Here is a 20,882-nt window from a genome sequence, read left to right on the forward strand (position 1 = left end):
ACGCTTACGTACCCACCCACGCTCGAGGTATCACAAATCAAAGTTAAAAGCTAGCCCATTAAGAAGGTAACGCTTGGAATACTCAATGATAATACAATAGATCTTTATACAACATATATTTCATATAAACGATGCAAAAATTATCCTAGCCTTATTTAACATATAACCTGATATCTCTATAAGTTTTATATTTTCATATAAAACTTATTATTATACTATATCGGCAATTTTTTACGATTTATAGATCGTACAGAATGAACGGATAATTAAAACCTTATATCTCGTATAAATACATGTTTCCAAATATGTACACACATGATCCATAGTTGTATTCGATCGGCTAATAAATAATGTCGGAATTATCAGTTACTTTTTTATTGATTAACTATTATTTATTTTTATTGATTTACTATTAATTAACTCGGATAAGATCGATAAGTAATGTTAGAACTTTCAATTAAAAAAAAAAAAAAAAAGACAAGAAAGAAAAAAGGGAAAAAAATATCAAAAATATTGAAAATTCTTATATTACTTATTGGCTGATACGATATAAGCCATGCAACTTGTATAACACGAAACGTATCCATTGTATCTTCAGTAAATTGTTCTCTGTCGAGTTTGAATGATCGTTTGGTGAAATGAAAATCTTTTCGGACGACGTACATGCCGATTAATCGAGATGGTTTTCGCTAAAAGCGCATAGTACCAATGTCAAATATAAATCATAAACGATGAGAACGAGCTCGAAAACGATGTTATCGGAGCGCTTACGCAGCTGTGTGAGCAAAAGAGGGCAGTTACCCTTGACGATGACACCCGAGAGTGGCACGGCAGCCATCCTCGTAGTGCTTCACACGAGGAAACCCGGAAAATAATCGTGTTTATTAGAGAGTTGTGTTAGTCTCCGAACGTTGAAATCGTATCTAGACTTTGTCGACGTTCCTAACGCTTCTATCTCACCAACGAAGAATTCGGTTAACGGCAAATAAATAAAGGAAAAAAACAAACAAACAAACAAAAAGAAAATGAAAAATAAAAAGAACACATGTGGGAATACAATAATAAATCTTTTCAAATACGTGAAACGCAGTAGTGTTATTTCTATGAACGTGTTAGTGACTTGACTTCCGTTATTCGATTCGTCAAATGGACTGTTCTTAACAATACTTGCAAAACTGTAATTATATAAAATTGTTGTAGTAACGAAGAAAAGAAAATTGTTAAAACGGATTGATCACGTCGATTAAAAATTAATCATAAATAAGGAAATATCGCTGAGAACGAAAGGAAGCAAGAAAATGCACGAAGAAAATGTTCCTCTGAAAAAGAGTCCAAAGAGATGAGCGCATAAGTTAAGCCTTCTTTTTCTTTCTTTCTTTCCTTTTTTTTTTGATTTTTTTTTTCTTTTTTCTTTTCTTCTTTCTTCTTTTTTTATTCTATTACATGCGGAATGCCGAGTTGTGCGCGCGAGTCTGCGCTGTTAAAGTTCGTTCACATGGCGCAGGTACGGTCGAGCACGTCGGTGCATGCGCAATGCTGTATTGATCCTGCGAATCTAAGATGCATGTACCATCATCCAGTGGTCCATTGGCTGTACACAATGCCATTTCTGTTCTACGTTCTTCCGTCGTTTCATTGAACGCTACAAATCCGTGTGAGTAATGCGATACACGACGAATCCTTCTTACATTTCCGATCGATAAAAGCAAGACCAAAAGGAAGATCGTGCGAGTTGGCGTTTAGATTATGACATCTACCTAGAGCCACAAGATTTCGCCCTACGAGATACGCGCACCGACACTTTTTGGAAGCCTGATTAACGAGTACGTAACTATCTCGCGTTTTACATTCATCCAAGAGATTGAAAGATCAGTTTCGCAAATTTTTTTTTAGAAAAAGAAAAAGCACGTGTAAATTGATTTAATCTATTTGACATATTCAGTGATTTGAATATAATTTTTTACGTTTACTGTTAATTAAAATCTAAAGTATAGTTTGTTTAAAATTAATCGTTGTTTTTAAAACGTATCGGTATTTATATATATATATATATATATATATATATATATATATATATATATATTCGAGAAAAAAAATGCAATATTTTCTAAATTTTCATATATATGTATTCATTCATTTATTTATATATATATATATATATATATATATATATATATATATAGCAAAAATTGAGACAAAAATTTATAAGATATTTATTTAAAATTTGTTGGAAATTGTTTAAATGATAAAATCTATTCATAAAAAATTGAAATTTGTTAAACGATATAAATCGAAGGAAATATTAACTGGAAGAAATGATACCCCAATATGTATAAACGATTCCAAGTTTAATTTCGACTCCTTCGACATAAAGTCAATATAGATAGATGGTAGTTAACGCAACAGGTTCATAAATCCCTGACTAGCAATAGCATATAAAGCCTAGTTAAGCTAACGTTATAAAGGTAAAAGTGTCGATTCTATTAAACTACAGCCTCGTTTCGACAATAATTTATTGATCGACCTAGAGTCGTCGATACTGCTAACGGAGAAAGGAAATATTTCTCGGTTGATTGGAGTAACATTTTTTCTATACTTTATTTTTATATATTCTACTTTTTGCTTTGTCTTTATTATTCTTTTTTATCTTTTTTAATTTCTTTTGTATAAAAATAACGAGAAAATGATCAGGAAATATTTCTAACTTTTTTCAGGGAGTCAATAACAATATATAAATAAATATACACAACCGAATTATAATGATAGTCAGATTAATTACCGTGATCCTCACAGCGAGGATTTGCTATGGAAATCCCGATGCTAAACGACTTTACGATGACCTACTCTCGAATTACAATCGTCTTATTCGACCCGTTTTGAACAACACAGATACGGTCGTTGTTAAGCTAGGTCTTCGTCTCTCGCAGCTCATTGACCTGGTAAGAAAAATCTATAATTTGTTCACTTCTTTTAAAATATACATTTATTATAATATAAATATCTTGAAAAAAAAGTAACTAATAATTTTATATACTTATAGAATTTAAAGGATCAAATCTTAACAACAAACGTTTGGTTAGAACATGTAAGTATAACGATGTTATAAACTATTACAATGATCCTAATATTTAAAATAATAATAATAATAATAATAATAATAATAATAATAATAATAATAATAATAATAATAATAAATGAATTTGGTTAACTTTTAGGAATGGCAGGATCACAAGTTTCAATGGGATCCATCGGAATATGGAGGTGTGACGGAACTCTATGTACCGAGCGAACATATATGGTTACCCGATATCGTACTTTACAACAAGTAAGAAATTTCATCCTAAAATACCTCCTTCTATCCCGGATAAAACAGATAAAAAAATTGTAACATCAATTTTCAGCGCCGATGGAGAATATGGCGTAACCACCATGACAAAAGCTATTTTACATTTCACGGGTAAAGTTCTTTGGACACCACCAGCTATTTTTAAATCATCCTGCGAAATCGACGTCAGATATTTTCCATTCGATCAGCAAACTTGTTTCATGAAGTTTGGTTCGTGGACGTACGATGGCTTCCAGGTTGGTCAGAAAGAATTTAATCAAAGCAAAATGCAAAATCGATGTTAATTAAAATTACTTTTCAGATCGATTTGAAACACATTAATCAAAAATTAGGAGACAAAGTAGAAGTTGGTATCGATCTACGTGAATATTATCCAAGTGTCGAATGGGACATTTTAGGTGTACCAGCGGAACGTCACAAGAAGTATTATCCCTGTTGTCACGAACCTTATCCCGACATATTCTTCAATATCACGTTACGTCGTAAAACTCTCTTCTATACGGTGAACCTAATCGTACCGTGCGTGAGCATCTCTTATCTTTCGGTATTGGCTTTCTATCTACCTGCTGATTCAGGAGAGAAAATAGCCTTGTGTATCAACATTCTCCTATCTCAAACAATGTTCTTCCTATTGATATCAGAAATCATACCGTCTACTTCGTTAGCATTACCATTATTAGGCAAATACTTACTCTTCACGATGATCCTCGTAGGTCTTTCGGTAGTTATAACAATAATAATATTAAATGTTCATTATCGTAAACCAAGTACACACAAAATGGCACCGTGGGTCAGAAAGATATTCCTTCAACAATTACCAAGGTTATTACTAATGAGAGTACAGGATGATTTTAACCATGATCTTGCTGCTTACAAAATACATGGAGGAGGGAAATCTAGGAAAAAAAGTAAATTCAATGCAGCCGTTGCAGCTGCTGTTCAATCTTCCTCCATCATCTCTTCTCCGGATTCTGCTCGTCATCAACGTATCGGTGGTACTTTTTTCAATTAATAAAAATAATAATGATGATAATGATATGTAAATCGAAATTATATCGTCTTCTCCAGGTTGCAACGGCTTACATACAACAACTGCACACAACAGATTTCTTGGTGGAGGTTTTGGTGGCTACAATGGACTTCCAACTGTCATGTCTGGATTGGATGAGTCTCTGAGCGACATCACTCCTAAAAAAAAGTATCCATTCGAACTTGAGAAAGCTTTACACAATGTGACGTTCATTCAACATCATATACAACGGCAGGACGAGTTCAATTCTGTAAATATTCACGAATATAATTAATCTCCATAGTTTGTGTTCAATCAGTCATTTTCTTTTTATGTTTTTGCATCTACTTGCAACACTAAAATTATCAAATCTGTCAAAATAAACAATTTTAAATATCTTCTTTTATTATGATTACATTGTTAAATTAAAATATTAATCGGATGCTGTTTCTGTTTATTTTGTTTATTTATTAGTATAAAAAATATGATAAAAATAGATCGATAGTTCTAATGTTAATTACTATAGCTGTTTATAATAAATTATACTTGTCTAATTTAATAAAAAGCATTGTCCCTAAAGATTAAAGATAAATTTTTATTCTTTGCAGGAGGATCAAGATTGGAGTTATGTCTCTATGGTTCTCGATCGATTTTTTCTCTTTGTCTTCACGATAGCTTCCATAGGAGGAACACTTACTATTCTCGCTGAAGCTCCTGCCCTGTACGACACTACTAAAGCTATCGACATGCAATATTCTTCTATTACTCATCGACAATATTTACCACCGAACCAACATTCAACCGAACCTTCTGTTTAAAAAATTATAACGTCATTCATTTATATATTAAACATACAATGCACAGTTTATAAAAATCCTCTTGTCTTCCAGTGTTTCCGTGGATACGAATGAGTTAAAAGAAAATCTGAAAGACAAGAGTTACGGTGTCACTCTTTACAAAAAGATAAAAGAAAAAACAAAAAAAAAAAAAGAGAGAACTGTAGACTAATTCTAACTACGTATTCTAAATACGTTTTTCGCTAGAATATTTAAACGTACTTATTCGTATTTAGTCCACTTTCAGTTTCTTACTTGGAAAATATAAAAAAAAAAAGAAAAAAAAAATGTAGCGAGTGGTTTAAATGAAATGAAACGTTTAAAAGAGAATAATGTCTCTCCATACAAGTGTATACACTCTTGTATTTGTAAATCACGATCAATTTCGAAATAAACGTGGCCTAAAAATCAAAAGAATAATTAACGTACGTAGATACTCGAAGAGATTCGTCATCGTGCCTTATTCACGTGACGTTTCTAACGAAATCTAGAAAAAAAAAATAATATTCCTTAAAATTAAAGTATGTTTATCTAATTCGATTTAATTATTAGCTGGGGAAAAAACACGATTTTTTTCCCGATTAAAAATACTATTAATTGATTTTCAGGTGTGCCAATAATATGTAATATAGATATGATACGAATGTAAGATCTTTAAAACTATTCTAATGATAAGATGGGGGAGAGATATAAATAATTCGTTGATCTTTAACTATGCATACAAAAGCATGTTGATGCTCCAATTAATCTTCCCGATGAGCAAATAAAAATAATAGTAATATATTATAAATATATACATATATATGTATATACGTAAGTTTTCAATAAAAACATAAGCAACATCTTTTTCATTAAAAATGATTAAAATATAATCGAATTTGTTCGATACACACTGTATGCCTATGTCAATATAAATAAATAATAATTACACTGATATATTCGTAAGAATGAAAATTATTCAAAATTATTTTATATATACTCCAACGTAAACTTCCTTTTTGTCCTTTTTCTAATTTTCACGCTCCATTTTCCTTTTTGTTCTACATGGAAAGAGCAGTTATACACAAAGGCTATTAATGATATAACGAGATCTTATATTCTACAAATAAACATCGTGCAGAAAAAGAGGATTTGAAATTTCTAAGTTGACTTGAGATTTATTCTATATTATTAATATTTTCGCTGCAACAGCATCATCCGTGAATACTTTGCTGCTATATGGACAATTCGAACATCAGCGTACATTTTAGCGCAGACTATGTATTTATCACGAATTGAATGTATACTTTATCAGAGTATAACATTCGATTCTTTATTGCCTGACATGTAAATTATTTTTATAATTACGCGACATTAAATTTAAGTTATATTAAATTATAATTTAATAAATATAATTTTGTAAATAAATGTAAATATTAAACTGACTGAGCTTAAGTAACAAAAATAGGTATCTACTATTACCGTTCGGTAAAATAGAAATCTATTATCACCAATCGGTAAAAAGGATTCTTATATTGTCTAACTACTATCGGTAAAATAGAAATCTATTATCACCGATCGGTAAAAAGGATTCTTATATTGTCTAACTACTATCGGTAAAATAGAAATCTATTGTCACCAATCGGTAAAAAGGATTCTTATATTGTCTAACTACTATCGGTAAAATAGAAATCTACCATTACTCGTCTAATTACCGATGGATAAAACTGGTATCTACTATTACCAAATTTGGTTGGTAAAAAGCAGATCTCTATTATTATCAACGAAGATATTCGACCAATAAACAGAGTTTTACTGTTACTAGTGTAGTTTATTTCATGGTTTGATTAATTCTTTTATCAGTACTACTGACTTAGTAAGACAGATTCATTCCATTATTCTATTTAATTTGTCTGGGTCAATACTAATATAGCTTTTATAATGGTTTAAGAAAATTTATGTAAACTCGAAAGCTTTAATATCTTTTGGTTGAATTTGAATTGATCAATAACAGATCAATTAAAACCGCCTGAGTTTTCTCGGTCGATAAAGCGAAATCTATTGTTATTAACCGAGTAATATCTAACTGGTAAGGAAGAGATCTACTTTAACCAACTATTATCTACTCAACGGAGTAAATAAAACAACTACTTTTGCTAAATATCTTCACTGCGTTTTGTAAAATAGAATGCTGCACGTTGTACATGGCCAGTCTAGAATCAAATGAATTACGATTGTTTCTTGATTTCTTCTTAATGTCTCCTCCGTAACTAAGCAATCGTATTGACAGACTTGCAACAAGAAATAAAACAAACAGTGAATGTGGATACATGAATGTGAGTATGAGTGTGAGTAAGTATGAATTATGTAGATAGTGCAATGGTAATAGTATATTAACTTTACATTGTTTGATTACATAAGTAGCTATAGATCTGTAAAATAAACCTGTGAGTGTGGGTTTGTATGAATGTACAGATAATTATGGTAATAGTAATGTGGTTGACCGCACGTATAAGGAAATTACATATACCAATATCGGAAATGGGAGTAGATATAATAGAAATGACGAGATGATGGAAATAATAGAAATTATGGAAATGATAATGAAAAGAATGATGAGAATAAAGACGATAAAGATGAAAATAATGACAATGATGATAATAATGCTAAAAAGGAAATGATTTGGGATGGAATTGTATCAGAATCGTGTCTTTCACTGTGCAGTAACCTCTGCGCAACCCTTTGAAATGTAATTGTTCGCTTGCTTTTTCATTTAATTTCAAATAATCGAATAAAATTGAAATAGCATTAGTCTTTGAACTATATTGATGACCTTAATCGATTAACTGAAATTCGATTTGGTTAAATGTGAAGCCGTCTACGACTTGCTAGATGTCATCAAACGATGACTATAGTTACTCATCATCGCACACTCACTATATCATCCTATCGATGATTTAAGTTAATCGTTAAAATTTCATATTTATTCAAAGCTTCGATTATATTAATTCAACACAACTTTATGAAGAAACTAATAATTTAGATGACGCGTGACAAAGTATCAAATATTACGCTCTGTCAGCGATAAATTATACGTTCATAGTTCGTGATAAAGTACACGATCGTACCAAGCTCAAGTGCACACTCATATTCTGACTGCCCATATAACAACAGAGTACTCGAGGGCAATGCTGTCATATCAAAAGGTTTTAAAATATTTAAAAATATTTAAAAAATTGTATTATCTTTGCAGGAAACCACGTTTCTTTTCTTTTTTTTGTAATAGACGCCAGCGTGCTTTTATTAGTTTGTGATTTTTAAAAATCATTACAATGTGAATTTTCAAATGTCAAGCAGTCCGATCGCATCGTTCACATTTCAATTTGATAAATCTCAAGAACATCAAGATCTTATCTATTTCGCAATTGATGATACGGTAGAATTTTATCATGCATTGAAATAAGCATCATGATATGTTATAACAGTTACAGATAAGTATTAATTTTGTAGCATCAATTTCTATATTTCGACATAAATGACATTAATATTAATGATACTTGAGATACTCGCTCTAAATAAATCAAATAATAAATTTGAATTTATCGTAAAATTAAAAGTAAATTTCTTTCTTTCTTTTTTTCTTTTTTTTTTTTTGTTTCTTTTTTCTTTTTCCTCTAGCGGAATGACAAATCCTTCGCAATATACACAAGAATACTTATTATATACAATACTAGCATGTAAATGTGTATATTATATATAATATATCACGTATAATACAAATATAAAATTATGTATAGTACTAATATAAAGAACATGCGTGGAATACTCTTAGAAATATATTCATTATGGCAAATACACGTGTCTTTCTTCAAAAGCATTTTTCCCTTTCTTCCAATATACCTTCGTAAGAAAACGATATTGCCTTTATATAAATGATTTCATTGAGCAATTAAAATCAAATAAATCCAACGTGATGAATTATCATGATTACTCACTCACTTAACACCCTGCATTATAATCATTATTCTCTTATTCAAATGTATAAAGCGCATATTTTATGTTGCATCCTGTATCATAGAAAAGATTAAAATATTTACGTTATGTGCGCTTCGTTTAATATTATATCCCTTCCAAAGAACTCGCTCTTTCTTTCTTTTTTTTTTTTTTTTTTTATAATACAAAAATAAAAATTCTCATCAACACCTTCAACAGGAAGTCAGACGATTTTTTGCGGATTCTTTTCCTCTAAAATAAAAATATACCAAAATAAAAAGGTCTACTGTTGTACTTTCCGTAATTAATTATAAATTTATTTTAAATACTAGAAAGAGAAAATAAAAGATGATTACATGATATAATAAACAGGAATATTCCTAAATTCCAGTCTTACACACACACACACACACACATGTGTATATATATATATATATAAATATATATAATATATGTATAATATATATAAATATTTATATATAAATATATATATATACAAAATACATATATAAATAAATTATATATATATATGCGTATGTGTGTATGTGTATATATATATATACATACATCGATCACTACTCGCTATATCGAAAATGCCTCAAGGAGATACACGTGTTCTCCTTTTCAAAAAGGATGTCTTAAAATTCTTTCATCTTATTGGGAAAGAGTCTTACTATATCGTATATGGAATGTAATAAATGTAAGCGAGAATAACACTGTTATACATCCTTACTAACGATGATATAAATATATTATCGCTTTCTCAGTCCCATTTGCTCTACTCTCTCATACGTACGGCTAATTCTAATTGAATAGAATTTAAACTAGGTGACTATCACTCCATATAGGTTGCATTCGAATGTTTCGTAAAGAATAAGCGTAGAGCTTGCATGTATACACATATGATACGTACACACCTACATACATACATACATACATACATACATACATACATACATACATACATACATACATACATACATACATATATATATACTATTTGCAGCACAACCTGCTATAATATATGTAGGTACCCTTATTAACCACTCTTCCATTACTTTTTATACGCGACGAGTATAGAGTATCGAATACATAGTTTTGTTATATTTTTTCTGTTTTCTTTTTCTTTTTTTTTTTTGGTTTTCTTCTGTTTTCATGGAATAACACAGTACCTAATTACATGGAAGGCTGAGAAAAAGTGCGTGTCATTTAGATGCACTTTTTATAGTAACAATCAGCCCTTCCACGTACCAATATAATTTTTGCAATTAGGACAAAAGTGATGGACGCTCATGAAGGCACTCATGCAGTAAGGCAAACAAGAGCATAAACAACATCTGAAATGAAAATTTTATCGATCTTATATAATACTTCTTGAGAAAGAAATTTTATGTTAGATTAACTCGCATGTGTTACAAAGGCCATGAATTTTCTTTTTCCTTTATATATTATCATTTTTATCGATAGATAAAATATAGCAGATATATAATATAATATATATAATATATATATATATATAAAATATATTATGAATTAATATTAATATTTAACATATATAAAATATATTAATAAATAACATATAATATATGTATATATTTATAATATATAATATATCACTGTTATAATATACAAAATATTATAAATTATTTAATATATATATATATATAAAAAACGGATATATATCTAAAAATATATACATATCTATATTTATAAGCGTTACGTCTATTAAAGTATAATACTTACCCCAATAAGCAAAGCACGATACAACAGATGTGAGCACTCGGTTGATGATCCGATATCGTAGTAGTCTTAATGTCAGTATGGCACGTCGGACAAGTCATTTTGATCGCGTGTGGACCTAGAGCGAAGGTTACATGTTGGTGAATGATCCGCACTTCCGGCGGAGGTGCAAAGTTCTGATTCGTATTAAACGGCTGCGATGCACTGTGGTCATTCGGCACAGCATAATTCGAGGGCATTGGCATTGTAGTCTGTTTCGGTGGCTGGTTATCTGAAATTTGTACAGAAATACGTCGTACATATATCTAATCTAACAAAATGTGAAAAAATAAAAAGAAAATTAATCAAGAATATTATTACACATTTTTCCATTCGCAAGTTTTCATTTTATTTTCGACTTCAATGATCGATCGATCGCGTATCCGAATATCTCCCACGAAAAATTTTAATCGAATACGTTATAATTATATCTAATAGGAATAAATTAAAATGACGAGAAACAAACAAACAAAATAACGAAAGAATCTATCGAATTAATCAAGAATATATCGTACGTTAATTTCTTTAATTAATTGTTTTCTCTTATGGCAAATATTTTGTTTAATAACCGATCGCAATGATCGATCATATATTTTCTAATATCTCTATCAACTAAACATCTAAACGATCTCAACTATTCAAAATAGATCATTTATTCTATCGATGTCAACGGGTTTTAATATTATACAATATAACATACACGTTGGTGGTACTGGCATCGCCGATACTCCTACGGGGTATGGAGGATTAGGTAAACCTCCACCATAAGCAATAGCTTCTTCGTAAGAAGGTGGACCTGTTGGTAATGACGCTTGCATAGGTGCTGATGGTTCCATGTTGCTACCACCAGCTCCTGTAGTTTTCTCCATATCTTCGAAAATAAAGGATCAATGATAAATGATGAGATTTTAATGAAGTAGTAAACTCGATGAGAAGGTTTAAAACCTTACGACACGATATTGACAGTGATTAATGATTACTTAGACGATTACAAAAAAGTTTATTTAATCTAGAATATCGTTCTTCATTGTTCATGATTCTTTTGCAAATAAATTGTTCTATAAAAGGGAAAAGAAAAAAAAAAATGAGAGAGAAATAGTAACTCAATGGAAAAAGCATACGATTAAATAACGCTTACATCGTTTAATTATATCATTTTTTTTTTTCTTTTTTTTTTTTTTTTAATAAAGTATATCACAGAAAAACGTAACTCGATACGAAAAAAAAAAAAGCATAAGATTACAAAAACTGACATGAATTATCGTTTATTTGTATCGTTTTCTAAGTAAAGTGTATCAGAGAAAAACTGGTAACTCGATATGAAAAGCATACGATTAAAAAGAAACTTGCATGGATTATCGTTTATTTGTATCTTTTTTCAAATAAAGTGTATCACAAAAAAATTGGTAACTCGATACGAAAAGCATACTATTTAAAAAACTTACATAGATTGTCGTTTATTCGTATCATTTTTCAAATAAAGTGTATCACAAAAAAGGACTGATAAAGCATACGATTTACGAAACATTTATTCATATAAAAAGTGTGTGTTTGTGTTAAAAAAAAAAAAAGAAGAAAACAAAAAGCAAAAACAAAAGTAACGCAATATAAAATATATACGTTGTTAGATATACGTAATGTCGAAGATTATTAGAACGTTGTTTCTAGATTAAATAAACAATGGTGTCTTATTGTTCATCTCTTATCTTTTTCCGAGAAGATAAATAATGAATTGAATGGAGAAGTGAAAAGTAATAATGAAAAGATGTTTGTATAAGGCAGAAATAACTGGATTATCAAGAAATACATTTACGTCCATAACTAACGTTAAAGAAAAAATTTCCGACCGTTTCTGTTATCGTGAAACCAATATTATATTTTCCAACGTGTAAGATTTATACTACATGTATACATATATACATGCATACATTCGTAAGAAAACGATCATTATTTTACAAACGATTCATATAATTAAACTTAAATCAATTATAATTAAAAACAAATATTTACAAATACAATTTGTTTCGTAACAAAATTATTTCGAGTGATGAAAGATTTAAAAACATTATAGAATTACGACTTACATTAATCATAAATGTCGATTAAAATCCTTTAAATGGATTTAGTAATACGGGAGAATATTGTTACTTTTAAAGTATTTCGTATTTCTTAGTTGATATAAATGCTTTATATATATATATATATATAAATTTATAAATAAATAACTAAATATATATATGCTATAAATAAAAAATAAATAAATCGTACATAAAATTAAATCCATAAATGTTTAATCTATAATATATTATTTACTTTATATATTATTTACCTTATATGTTACTTCAAATACTCTACTTTTATACTTTTTATATTGCATTTATATCCCGTATAATTAAAACGAATTATTAAAAAAGAAGAATATTAAATGAAATTAAAAATTATAATAACAAACGTACTTTCTATCTTATTTTTTCAATAGAACGAGCAGCCATTGTGCGTCAGAGCCAATATTTATTATTAAATATTATTTACATTCGACAATAAAGTGGATATTGATGAGTTACAGTGCAAACGAACGGAACGAATTTGGCAACTTCTCCTTATAACGGACGAAAATGATATCATCTTACGAAATAATATGCCAAATAAATATGTGGTAGAAAAAGATGGCTGATTTATCAAATTTTTAAACTTCTTGTAAAATGAGAGATAAATAGATGGATATATAAATAGATAGATATATAAATAGATAAATAGATAGATAGATAGATAGATAGATAGATAGATAGATAGATAGATAGATAGATAGATAGATAGATAGATAGATAGAGAAAGAGAGAAAGAGAAAAGAGAGAGAGGAGGAGGGAGAGAGAGAGAGAGAGAGAGAGAGAGAGAGAGACAATTAAAGTTGTAGTTGCAACCGGAAAAGAAGATATACATACATAAATACATATATGTATTTACCTAGGTACATATACATACATCCATCTACTTTAATATTTGAACATAAATAGGTGCTACGACTTGGGAATAGAAAGTTAGATGTTAAGTAACGTACTCAAAGATGACGGCGACGACACGAGCGAATTCAAGTGTGAGCAATGTATGCGGTGTGTGTGTGTGTGTGTGTGTGTGTGTGTGTGTGTGTGTGTGTGTGTGTGTGTGTGTGTGTGTGTGTGTGTGTGTGTGTGTGTGTGTGTGTGTGTGTGTGTGTGTGTGTGTGTGTGTGTGTGTGTGTGTGTGTGTGTGTGTGTGTGTGTGTGTACATTTATTAGAAAATTGTTAGAAGAATAGTTTCTTGGAAAGAATAGTTACGTGGAAAAGTTTTTTCTTTTATTTTTTTTTTTCTTTCTTTTTTATTTTATCGACCGAACGCAACTCTACAAATCAAGAAGTATCACTCGATGTAAGCTAATGGCATAATTACACGTCAAATTTACATACGAATATCTCTCTCTCTCTCTCTCTCTCTCTCTCTCTCTCTCTCTCTCTCTCTCTCTCTCTCTCTCACCCTTTCTCTCTGTCTCTTTCGAAAATTAATAATAAAAAAAACCAAAAAAGATATACAAATTATCAAGAACAAATATAACATGAAAACGTCGCTAACCGGTGAGTTGACACAATGACGTAAGATATTCGTCTGTTGGATTTTGATATACATCTATAGATATACAAAACTTATACATAACGGCCCACAACGCAATTCGACCCTTCGTTCTAAGCGTCCTTTTTCGTTCCTTCTACCTTGAAACTCTTTCATACATATAAAAAGAAAATTCTTTTATTCTCGATGCGTAAAAAGAAAGAAAGAAAAAATAAAAAGAGGAAAAAGAAAATGGACAGGACAGGTATAACGAACAAATCAAAATAATCGACGTAAGAATGATAAAACTTACTTTAATGTAGACTATGACGAAAGTTTACGTTTCGAACTGTGCCTTGTGATTGAGGTTATTTCTCTAGAAAATCTAAAAAAGCTTGGCTATATAACACGACTCTTCGCGTAAGCACGTCTTTTCTCCTTAACTGTCACAAAATTCACACGAATATCTTCGTTGCCTTTCCTTAGGAATATTCCACACGTGAACCAGACGAGAGCAAAAGGCAAACAACACACGAAGAGTCTCGACCGACACTGTATCTAAAAAAAAAAGCACTATCGATTCACACTCGATTCTCGAACGACGTAACTTATCGATACGATAGATACATAGTATCTTTCATAAGATGGCGTCATTGAGGCGGCGCGTTGAGTCCCTAGTATAGTGTGGTAATTAAATTGCATCATTCTTTTTATTATGATTATATATATATATATATATATATATATATATATGTATGTATGTATAAAAGAAATTTTTTTTTAATCGATTGCGTATTAATAGGTGTAATTATGTTCGAAATTTTTTGTTTCTCGTTCTTTGTTTCTCTTTTATATTCTTTTTTTCTTAAATGAATAGAGGAAAGAATGAAAAAACAAAAAAACAACGTTTAAGCCCATGCTGCATTGTTAATTCGTGTTCTTATCACGGCGCCACTTTAGCGCTATGTAGTTAACGCGGGACTTTCGAATTTACTCTTTTCGATTAAGATTTCCTACTTTATCGACACTAGTTTGTTTACCATACAGAGAGCACATTTTAAGTTTGTTTTTATTCTTGTCTATTTTTCGTGTTCTGTTTGAAAATATAAAGAAAAAAGAATCGATCAGTTAGCAGAATAAAGTAATTATTGATCGCATTGTTGGGAATCGTTCGAATAAAGAAATAGCGTTTTTAAAAATAACATTTTTTAAAATATCGAGTCGCATATATTATTTGATATAAAATTTAATTACGAAGTATATCAAAAGTTTTATTCAAATTTATTGAATAAAATTATTTTTCTTTTCCTTTTAATTTTGAATTATTTTATTTTCTTCGGTTAACAGGAACTTCATTGTCAGCCAATCACAATGAATATTTTGCATTATTCTCAGGGCTGTATCACAGAAAGGAGCCTGACATATCGTAGTTTTCTTATAGATCAAAAAATTGCATTATCAAAAAAATATATTATCAATTTATGTCTCATATTTAACTTTCTAATTTCTAAATTGGAAAATTGTTTGTGTGTTTTATATAAAATTGAAATTTTAGGACGTAAGAGAATCGAGTCACGCGATAGCTTGATTGAAACGCCTAGGAACTTCCGTTCTCGCTTGTCAGCTGATCAATCCTATTCCTGTCTGCTTGACTGTAATCGAAAATATGTCTGGAAAAGATAAACTTCCAATTTTCCCCTCTCGGGGGTAAGTATATTGTGAAAAAAATTTTATTATCATTATGGAAAAATTGTCTGTTAAAAAACAATCATTTCTATATTGCACTTGTTATAATTTTTTTCTATAACGACAAATTTTTCTGTCACTTATAAAATGGGTGTAACCCTATTTCAAAATACAGTATACTTATCAATCTTCAAGAATAAATTTTGAACGAAACAATTTTCCATTCCGTTAACTTTGTGATGATCTTTTGTTTACAAGTAATTTTACAAAACTGTCAATATTTTTAAATAACCACAATATATTATATTACAATTGACGGTCGCGAAATAAACATTCGTTAATGTTAATATTCTCTCGTTGATTTTGACAAAATAATAACGATTTGATTTAACAAATACATTATTGTTTCAAGCGCACAGATGTTAATGAAATCACGTCTACAAGGAGCAACAAAAGGTCATGGGTTACTCAAGAAAAAGGCTGACGCATTACAGATGCGTTTTAGAATGATTCTAGGAAAAATTATAGAGGTAAAATGAAATGAAATTATAAAATAAATGTATTATATTATATAAAATCATATTATATAAAATAATACTGTATACGTATTTCAAGTTATAATATATATTCTTTGATGTAATATCCTGTTGCTTTTTACTAGACAAAAACTCTTATGGGAGAAGTAATGAAAGAAGCTGCCTTTTCTTTAGCCGAAGCAAAATTTGCTACCGGCGACTTTAATCAAGTTGTTCTACAAAATGTCACCAAGGCACAAATTAAGATTCGTTCAAAAAAGGACAATGTCGCTGGTGTTAATCTTCCAGTATTTGAATCGTATCAAGACGGTAGCGATACTTATGAGTTAGCTGGATTGGCTAGAGGTGGACAGCAATTAACGAAACTAAAGAAAAACTATCAGAAAGCAGTTAAATTATTAGTAGAATTGGCATCTTTACAAACAAGTTTTGTAACTCTAGATGAAGTCATTAAAATTACAAATCGTCGTGTAAATGCCATTGAACATGTTATCATTCCAAGAATCGAAAGAACTCTCGCATATATTATATCTGAATTAGATGAACTCGAAAGAGAAGAATTCTATCGTTTAAAGAAGATTCAAGATAAGAAGAAAATAGCAAAAACGAAGGTACATAAATTTTCTACAAGATATAAAGAACATTAAAGAAAATTATTTATATGATTTTTATAACAAATGTTTTTTTTAGTCCGAGGCAGCTAGAGCAGTAATGGTTGCTGCTGGTAAAGAATCAGAAGCGGCGAATATGTTGGACGAAGGAGACGAGGATTTACTCTTTTAAACTATGTACAGAGTACGTTCGTACATATTTTATTATTAAGAATAAACCACGAAAATAAGTAGAAATATCTGAAAGAGCAAATCTTCGAAATGTCACGAAGTGCGATTTCATAGTTCGTTCTTGGTCAATAAGTTGCAACTCTAAAGAAACACAATTTCATTTAATGTAATCTTTGAGAAAGATAAACATTAACAATACCATCTCCTTGTTCATAGACCCGTGCTAATATTTAAAAAATATATTTATAGAGTAAATCCGTATTATGACCGTATATAAATGTTATTAATATTTTTTGATTATACTCTTAAAGAATTACTTGTACAGAATCTACTATTGTATAATTTCAAATTATTTTAGCAAGATCTAGTATTGTATATCTATCGCTATGCCAGCTTCTACTAGTATCTGTATTTTTTTAAAGTATTCCAAATACTGTTGTTGTTAATAAAGTTGATAAGGTATAAAAATAAATATAGTTTGTGCATAATTTCACGGCGAGAAGAACGTCCGATTTGATAATTTCTCGTCAAATACTCGATAATATTTTATCATCAATAAAAAATATACATGTCAATACTATTTACCATCGCTAACGTTTATTGCATTATACTCTTACGACCCTCCCACGACCTCTTTAAATTCCATTAATTACGACGAGTGCTAAATATAATTTAGCACCCTTATTAGCCTTAATTAAATCTTCGACAAAAAGACGGCTACAAATTTATTTATTAATAAATCGTTAAACGAAAAGCATGCGCATGGACATGATTTTAGATAGCTGTGAATTAACGTCCTTTAAACTGTATAGAAAAAAAAAAAAAAGAAGAAAAAAAATAGAAAAAATAAAAAGGAAATTATCGATTTTCCTTCTTGTAGAAAATTTGACCCTTTGGTAATAAAGACGTCATTACTTAGCTATTGTTTTAATAATAATCGTAGGGAAGTGAACTTTCTTGAACTGGGTCAATCAATATATGAACCTTTTTCTCTCTCTCTCTCTCTCTCTCTCTCTCTCTCTCTCTCTCTCTCTCTCTCTCTCTCTCTCTCTCTCTCTCTCCTCATACGATACAACCCTCTTTAGTAACGGAGATGCGCGTGTGAAAATTCCTTTCAGTGCGCGTAAAATTTGTCCTCTGCCCAGCCCAAAGATGTCCGATAATTTAACAATTGCTGAGATCCCTGAGGATCGTTTCGCCGATGCTATTGATCATTTGAAATGGAACTTCTTCGCGGATGAACCATTGAATCATGCTGTTGGATTATGCAAAAAAGGAGAATCTCATTTCGAACTGGAGAGACATTGTCTATTGACTTTGAAGCAGGGATACTCCAGGATGCTAGTAACCGAAAATGGAACTGTAAGTTTATTCTCTATGACGATTGATTACACTCGAAGCGAATCTTTCTATTCCGTTCGTTCGAATGCGCCTATCCTTTCCCGCGGTTTTTTTTTAAATTACTCCTTCTAAATTTTCATACATAATATTTCTCCCCAAATTGATTTGCAACACGTTTGCGAGATTATTCGAAATAGTTTGGTTTAGATATACACTGTTGAAAGCAAAATATGAAAAAAGTTTTTTTATAACAGATAGCAGGTATGGCTCTAAATGGTGTCTTGAACGAGGACGAGAGAGATGAAGCTAGTCGACGACTGGAAGAGATAGATGACAAACAATTTAAAAAGATTTTCGGACAACTCTATAAAGTCAACAAGAAGGTCAATCTATTTTGGAAATACAACGTGCAGGAATTATTCGAATGTCGTATTTTGAGCGTCGATGAGAATTTTCGCGGGAAAGGTCTGGCGAACGTTTTGATGTCGGATAGTCTTGAAGTTGCAAGGAAAGCTGGCTTCAAGGTAACGATAGAGATAATAAATATTTGAAATGTTTTATAAAAAAATATAAAGCATTATGAATGTCAAATGGAATGAATTTTAAGTGTTTGTGTGTAAACGCATGTACTCACGAATGACTTGATGTCGTTAAGTGTTTACTTATAATTGAACTATTATTAGTGCAATTTTAAGCGACGCACGACTTGTCATTTATACGTAATTAAAAAGGACGATTATAATATATCGATATTATAGTACGTTCGTTTAGCACTTATATATTTGTACGTGTGCCTCGACAACGATATCTTTTATCAAGTACGCATTTTTTTTTCTTGTTTCAGCATGTACTTCACTTAATATGCATGGGATGATTTTCATTTACAAAGGTGTAAATTACAAAATGCACTCGTTGTTGTCTTTTTCTGAAAGGTATCCTCGTTGTATAAAATTTCAATGAGGATTTGAATGTTTTATCAAATAAGATATTTCTATTTACGTTCGCAGGTATTCAAAGCCGATGCAACTGGTATGTATTCTCAAAAAGTTTGTTTAAAGCATGGTTTCCAAGTCGAAGCAGAGATTCCTTATACGGATCTTCCGGAGAACATCAGACCGGCACCACCTCATCAAGCTGTAAAGCTGATGGTAAAACTGTTGCATTAGATAGGTACCTTATCCTATGTAAAGTATATGTATCGTTGTGACAATAACAGTTCTTTAATATACTTGTTAGTGACGTAAAAAGATGCATATATGTCTATACAATAATCAAGTGTGAAAAAGCTGAAACACGCATTTTGCTTAGAACGTATAAATCAATAATCCAAGAAAATCGGTTACTGCCCCTGGTCTATGTGTTCCAAGCAAAGTTATAAAAATTATGAACTCAACGATTCTAATAACAACTATTGACGATCGTTTTTACATTTTGTTGATTCAGGAACAACGTTAAAAAAATTGATTCCAATTCTGCTTAACAAAGGGGTTGCGTATGTAAAATGTCTATATATATATATATATATATATATATATATATATATATATATATATATAATAAAATATCTATATATGAATCTGTTAAATATTATAAGAGATTATATCATAATGATGTATACATCACTAAAGGCAATAGTCTGATGGAAAGTTATAATATATAAGCATGTAATAAAAAATTATTTGTTTTCTAATGTTTTCTAATACGAAAACGAAAGAAACAGTATATAACGTTTAACGTTTCGAAAAACAAACTTGCGTTTTCGTTGCAACCATTGGTGAAGCACGAGACACAGAACGTTTACATGATCTGTACATTTTATCTCTCGCACAAAACGAAAAATTTAATGTACAGTAAGATATACGAATACAAAAACGAATTACGATATGACGGGTCCACTTGCAAATAATTATACAAATTATGAAAAATGGTATTTTTGTCGGTGTCACGTGTTATGAGAAATATATACGTTATTTTGTAAGAATATCCGCCAAATAAAGTTTATAATAATTTAT

General features: G+C 30.2%; 4 protein-coding genes across 6 annotated transcripts; 3 read left to right on the forward strand and 1 right to left on the reverse strand.

Moving 5' to 3' along the window:
- Positions 1 to 1,566: 1,566 nt before the first annotated feature.
- Positions 1,567 to 6,125, forward strand: LOC122633304 (acetylcholine receptor subunit alpha-like 2). Of its 2 annotated transcripts, none has more exons than XM_043821060.1 (8): positions 1,567 to 1,823; positions 2,715 to 2,939; positions 3,041 to 3,085; positions 3,216 to 3,325; positions 3,402 to 3,582; positions 3,648 to 4,338; positions 4,415 to 4,626; positions 4,964 to 6,125. In XM_043821060.1, the coding sequence occupies exons 2-8, from the start codon at positions 2,760 to 2,762 to the stop codon at positions 5,171 to 5,173; spliced, it is 1,629 nt and encodes a 542-aa protein (XP_043676995.1). In that variant the 5' UTR covers positions 1,567 to 1,823; positions 2,715 to 2,759; the 3' UTR covers positions 5,174 to 6,125. The 2 variants fall into 2 exon arrangements, with proteins under 2 accessions (XP_043676995.1, XP_043676994.1); XM_043821059.1 differs by having other exon boundaries at positions 1,568 to 1,823; positions 3,648 to 4,341.
- Positions 6,126 to 9,691: 3,566 nt separating this feature from the next.
- Positions 9,692 to 15,090, reverse strand: LOC122633614 (lipopolysaccharide-induced tumor necrosis factor-alpha factor homolog). Its single transcript, XM_043821698.1, has 4 exons — positions 14,839 to 15,090; positions 11,643 to 11,813; positions 10,907 to 11,174; positions 9,692 to 10,500 (listed from the first exon to the last, which is right to left on the reverse strand). Exons 2-4 carry the CDS (start codon positions 11,809 to 11,811, stop codon positions 10,398 to 10,400), a joined length of 540 nt encoding a protein of 179 aa, XP_043677633.1. The 5' UTR covers positions 11,812 to 11,813; positions 14,839 to 15,090; the 3' UTR covers positions 9,692 to 10,397.
- Positions 15,091 to 16,076: 986 nt separating this feature from the next.
- LOC122633613 (V-type proton ATPase subunit D) lies at positions 16,077 to 18,109 on the forward strand. Its single transcript, XM_043821697.1, has 4 exons — positions 16,077 to 16,232; positions 16,624 to 16,741; positions 16,873 to 17,358; positions 17,438 to 18,109. The coding sequence occupies exons 1-4, from the start codon at positions 16,192 to 16,194 to the stop codon at positions 17,528 to 17,530; spliced, it is 738 nt and encodes a 245-aa protein (XP_043677632.1). The 5' UTR covers positions 16,077 to 16,191; the 3' UTR covers positions 17,531 to 18,109.
- A 383-nt stretch (positions 18,110 to 18,492) lies between these two features.
- Positions 18,493 to 20,881, forward strand: LOC122633612 (arylalkylamine N-acetyltransferase 1-like). Of its 2 annotated transcripts, none has more exons than XM_043821696.1 (4): positions 18,493 to 18,518; positions 18,573 to 18,891; positions 19,125 to 19,394; positions 19,878 to 20,881. In XM_043821696.1, the coding sequence occupies exons 1-4, from the start codon at positions 18,508 to 18,510 to the stop codon at positions 20,034 to 20,036; spliced, it is 759 nt and encodes a 252-aa protein (XP_043677631.1). In that variant the 5' UTR covers positions 18,493 to 18,507; the 3' UTR covers positions 20,037 to 20,881. The 2 variants fall into 2 exon arrangements, 1 of the variants encoding a protein (XP_043677631.1); XR_006328152.1 differs by lacking the exon at positions 18,493 to 18,518 and adding an exon at positions 19,715 to 19,802 and having other exon boundaries at positions 18,591 to 18,891; positions 19,878 to 20,017.
- The last annotated feature ends 1 nt before the right edge of the window (position 20,882 follows it).

This window comes from Vespula pensylvanica, chromosome 12, assembly GCF_014466175.1.
Source record: "Vespula pensylvanica isolate Volc-1 chromosome 12, ASM1446617v1, whole genome shotgun sequence".
Taxonomy (NCBI): Eukaryota; Metazoa; Arthropoda; class Insecta; order Hymenoptera; family Vespidae; genus Vespula; species Vespula pensylvanica.

Excerpts from the sequence above, each read along its gene's own strand:
- LOC122633304 (XM_043821059.1), top strand. The coding sequence starts at position 2,760 with ATGATAGTCAGATTAATTACCGTGATCCTCACAGCGAGGATTTGCTAT. Across the intron at positions 3,326-3,401 it reads GATATCGTACTTTACAACAA|CGCCGATGGAGAATATGGCG; the intron begins GTAAGAAATTTC and ends ATCAATTTTCAG. Across the intron at positions 4,627-4,963 it reads GGCAGGACGAGTTCAATTCT|GAGGATCAAGATTGGAGTTA; the intron begins GTAAATATTCAC and ends TATTCTTTGCAG.
- LOC122633612 (XM_043821696.1), top strand. Across the intron at positions 18,892-19,124 it reads TAGTAACCGAAAATGGAACT|ATAGCAGGTATGGCTCTAAA; the intron begins GTAAGTTTATTC and ends TTTTTATAACAG. Across the intron at positions 19,395-19,877 it reads CAAGGAAAGCTGGCTTCAAG|GTATTCAAAGCCGATGCAAC; the intron begins GTAACGATAGAG and ends TTACGTTCGCAG.
- LOC122633614 (XM_043821698.1), bottom strand. The coding sequence starts at position 11,811 with ATGGAGAAAACTACAGGAGCTGGTGGTAGCAACATGGAACCATCAGCA. Across the intron at positions 11,175-11,642 it reads GATGCCAGTACCACCAACGT|ATAACCAGCCACCGAAACAG; the intron begins GTATGTTATATT and ends TACAAATTTCAG. Across the intron at positions 10,501-10,906 it reads ATCGTGCTTTGCTTATTGGG|ATGTTGTTTATGCTCTTGTT; the intron begins GTAAGTATTATA and ends TTTTCATTTCAG.
- LOC122633613 (XM_043821697.1), top strand. The coding sequence starts at position 16,192 with ATGTCTGGAAAAGATAAACTTCCAATTTTCCCCTCTCGGGG. Across the intron at positions 16,233-16,623 it reads CCAATTTTCCCCTCTCGGGG|CGCACAGATGTTAATGAAAT; the intron begins GTAAGTATATTG and ends TATTGTTTCAAG. Across the intron at positions 17,359-17,437 it reads AGAAAATAGCAAAAACGAAG|TCCGAGGCAGCTAGAGCAGT; the intron begins GTACATAAATTT and ends TGTTTTTTTTAG.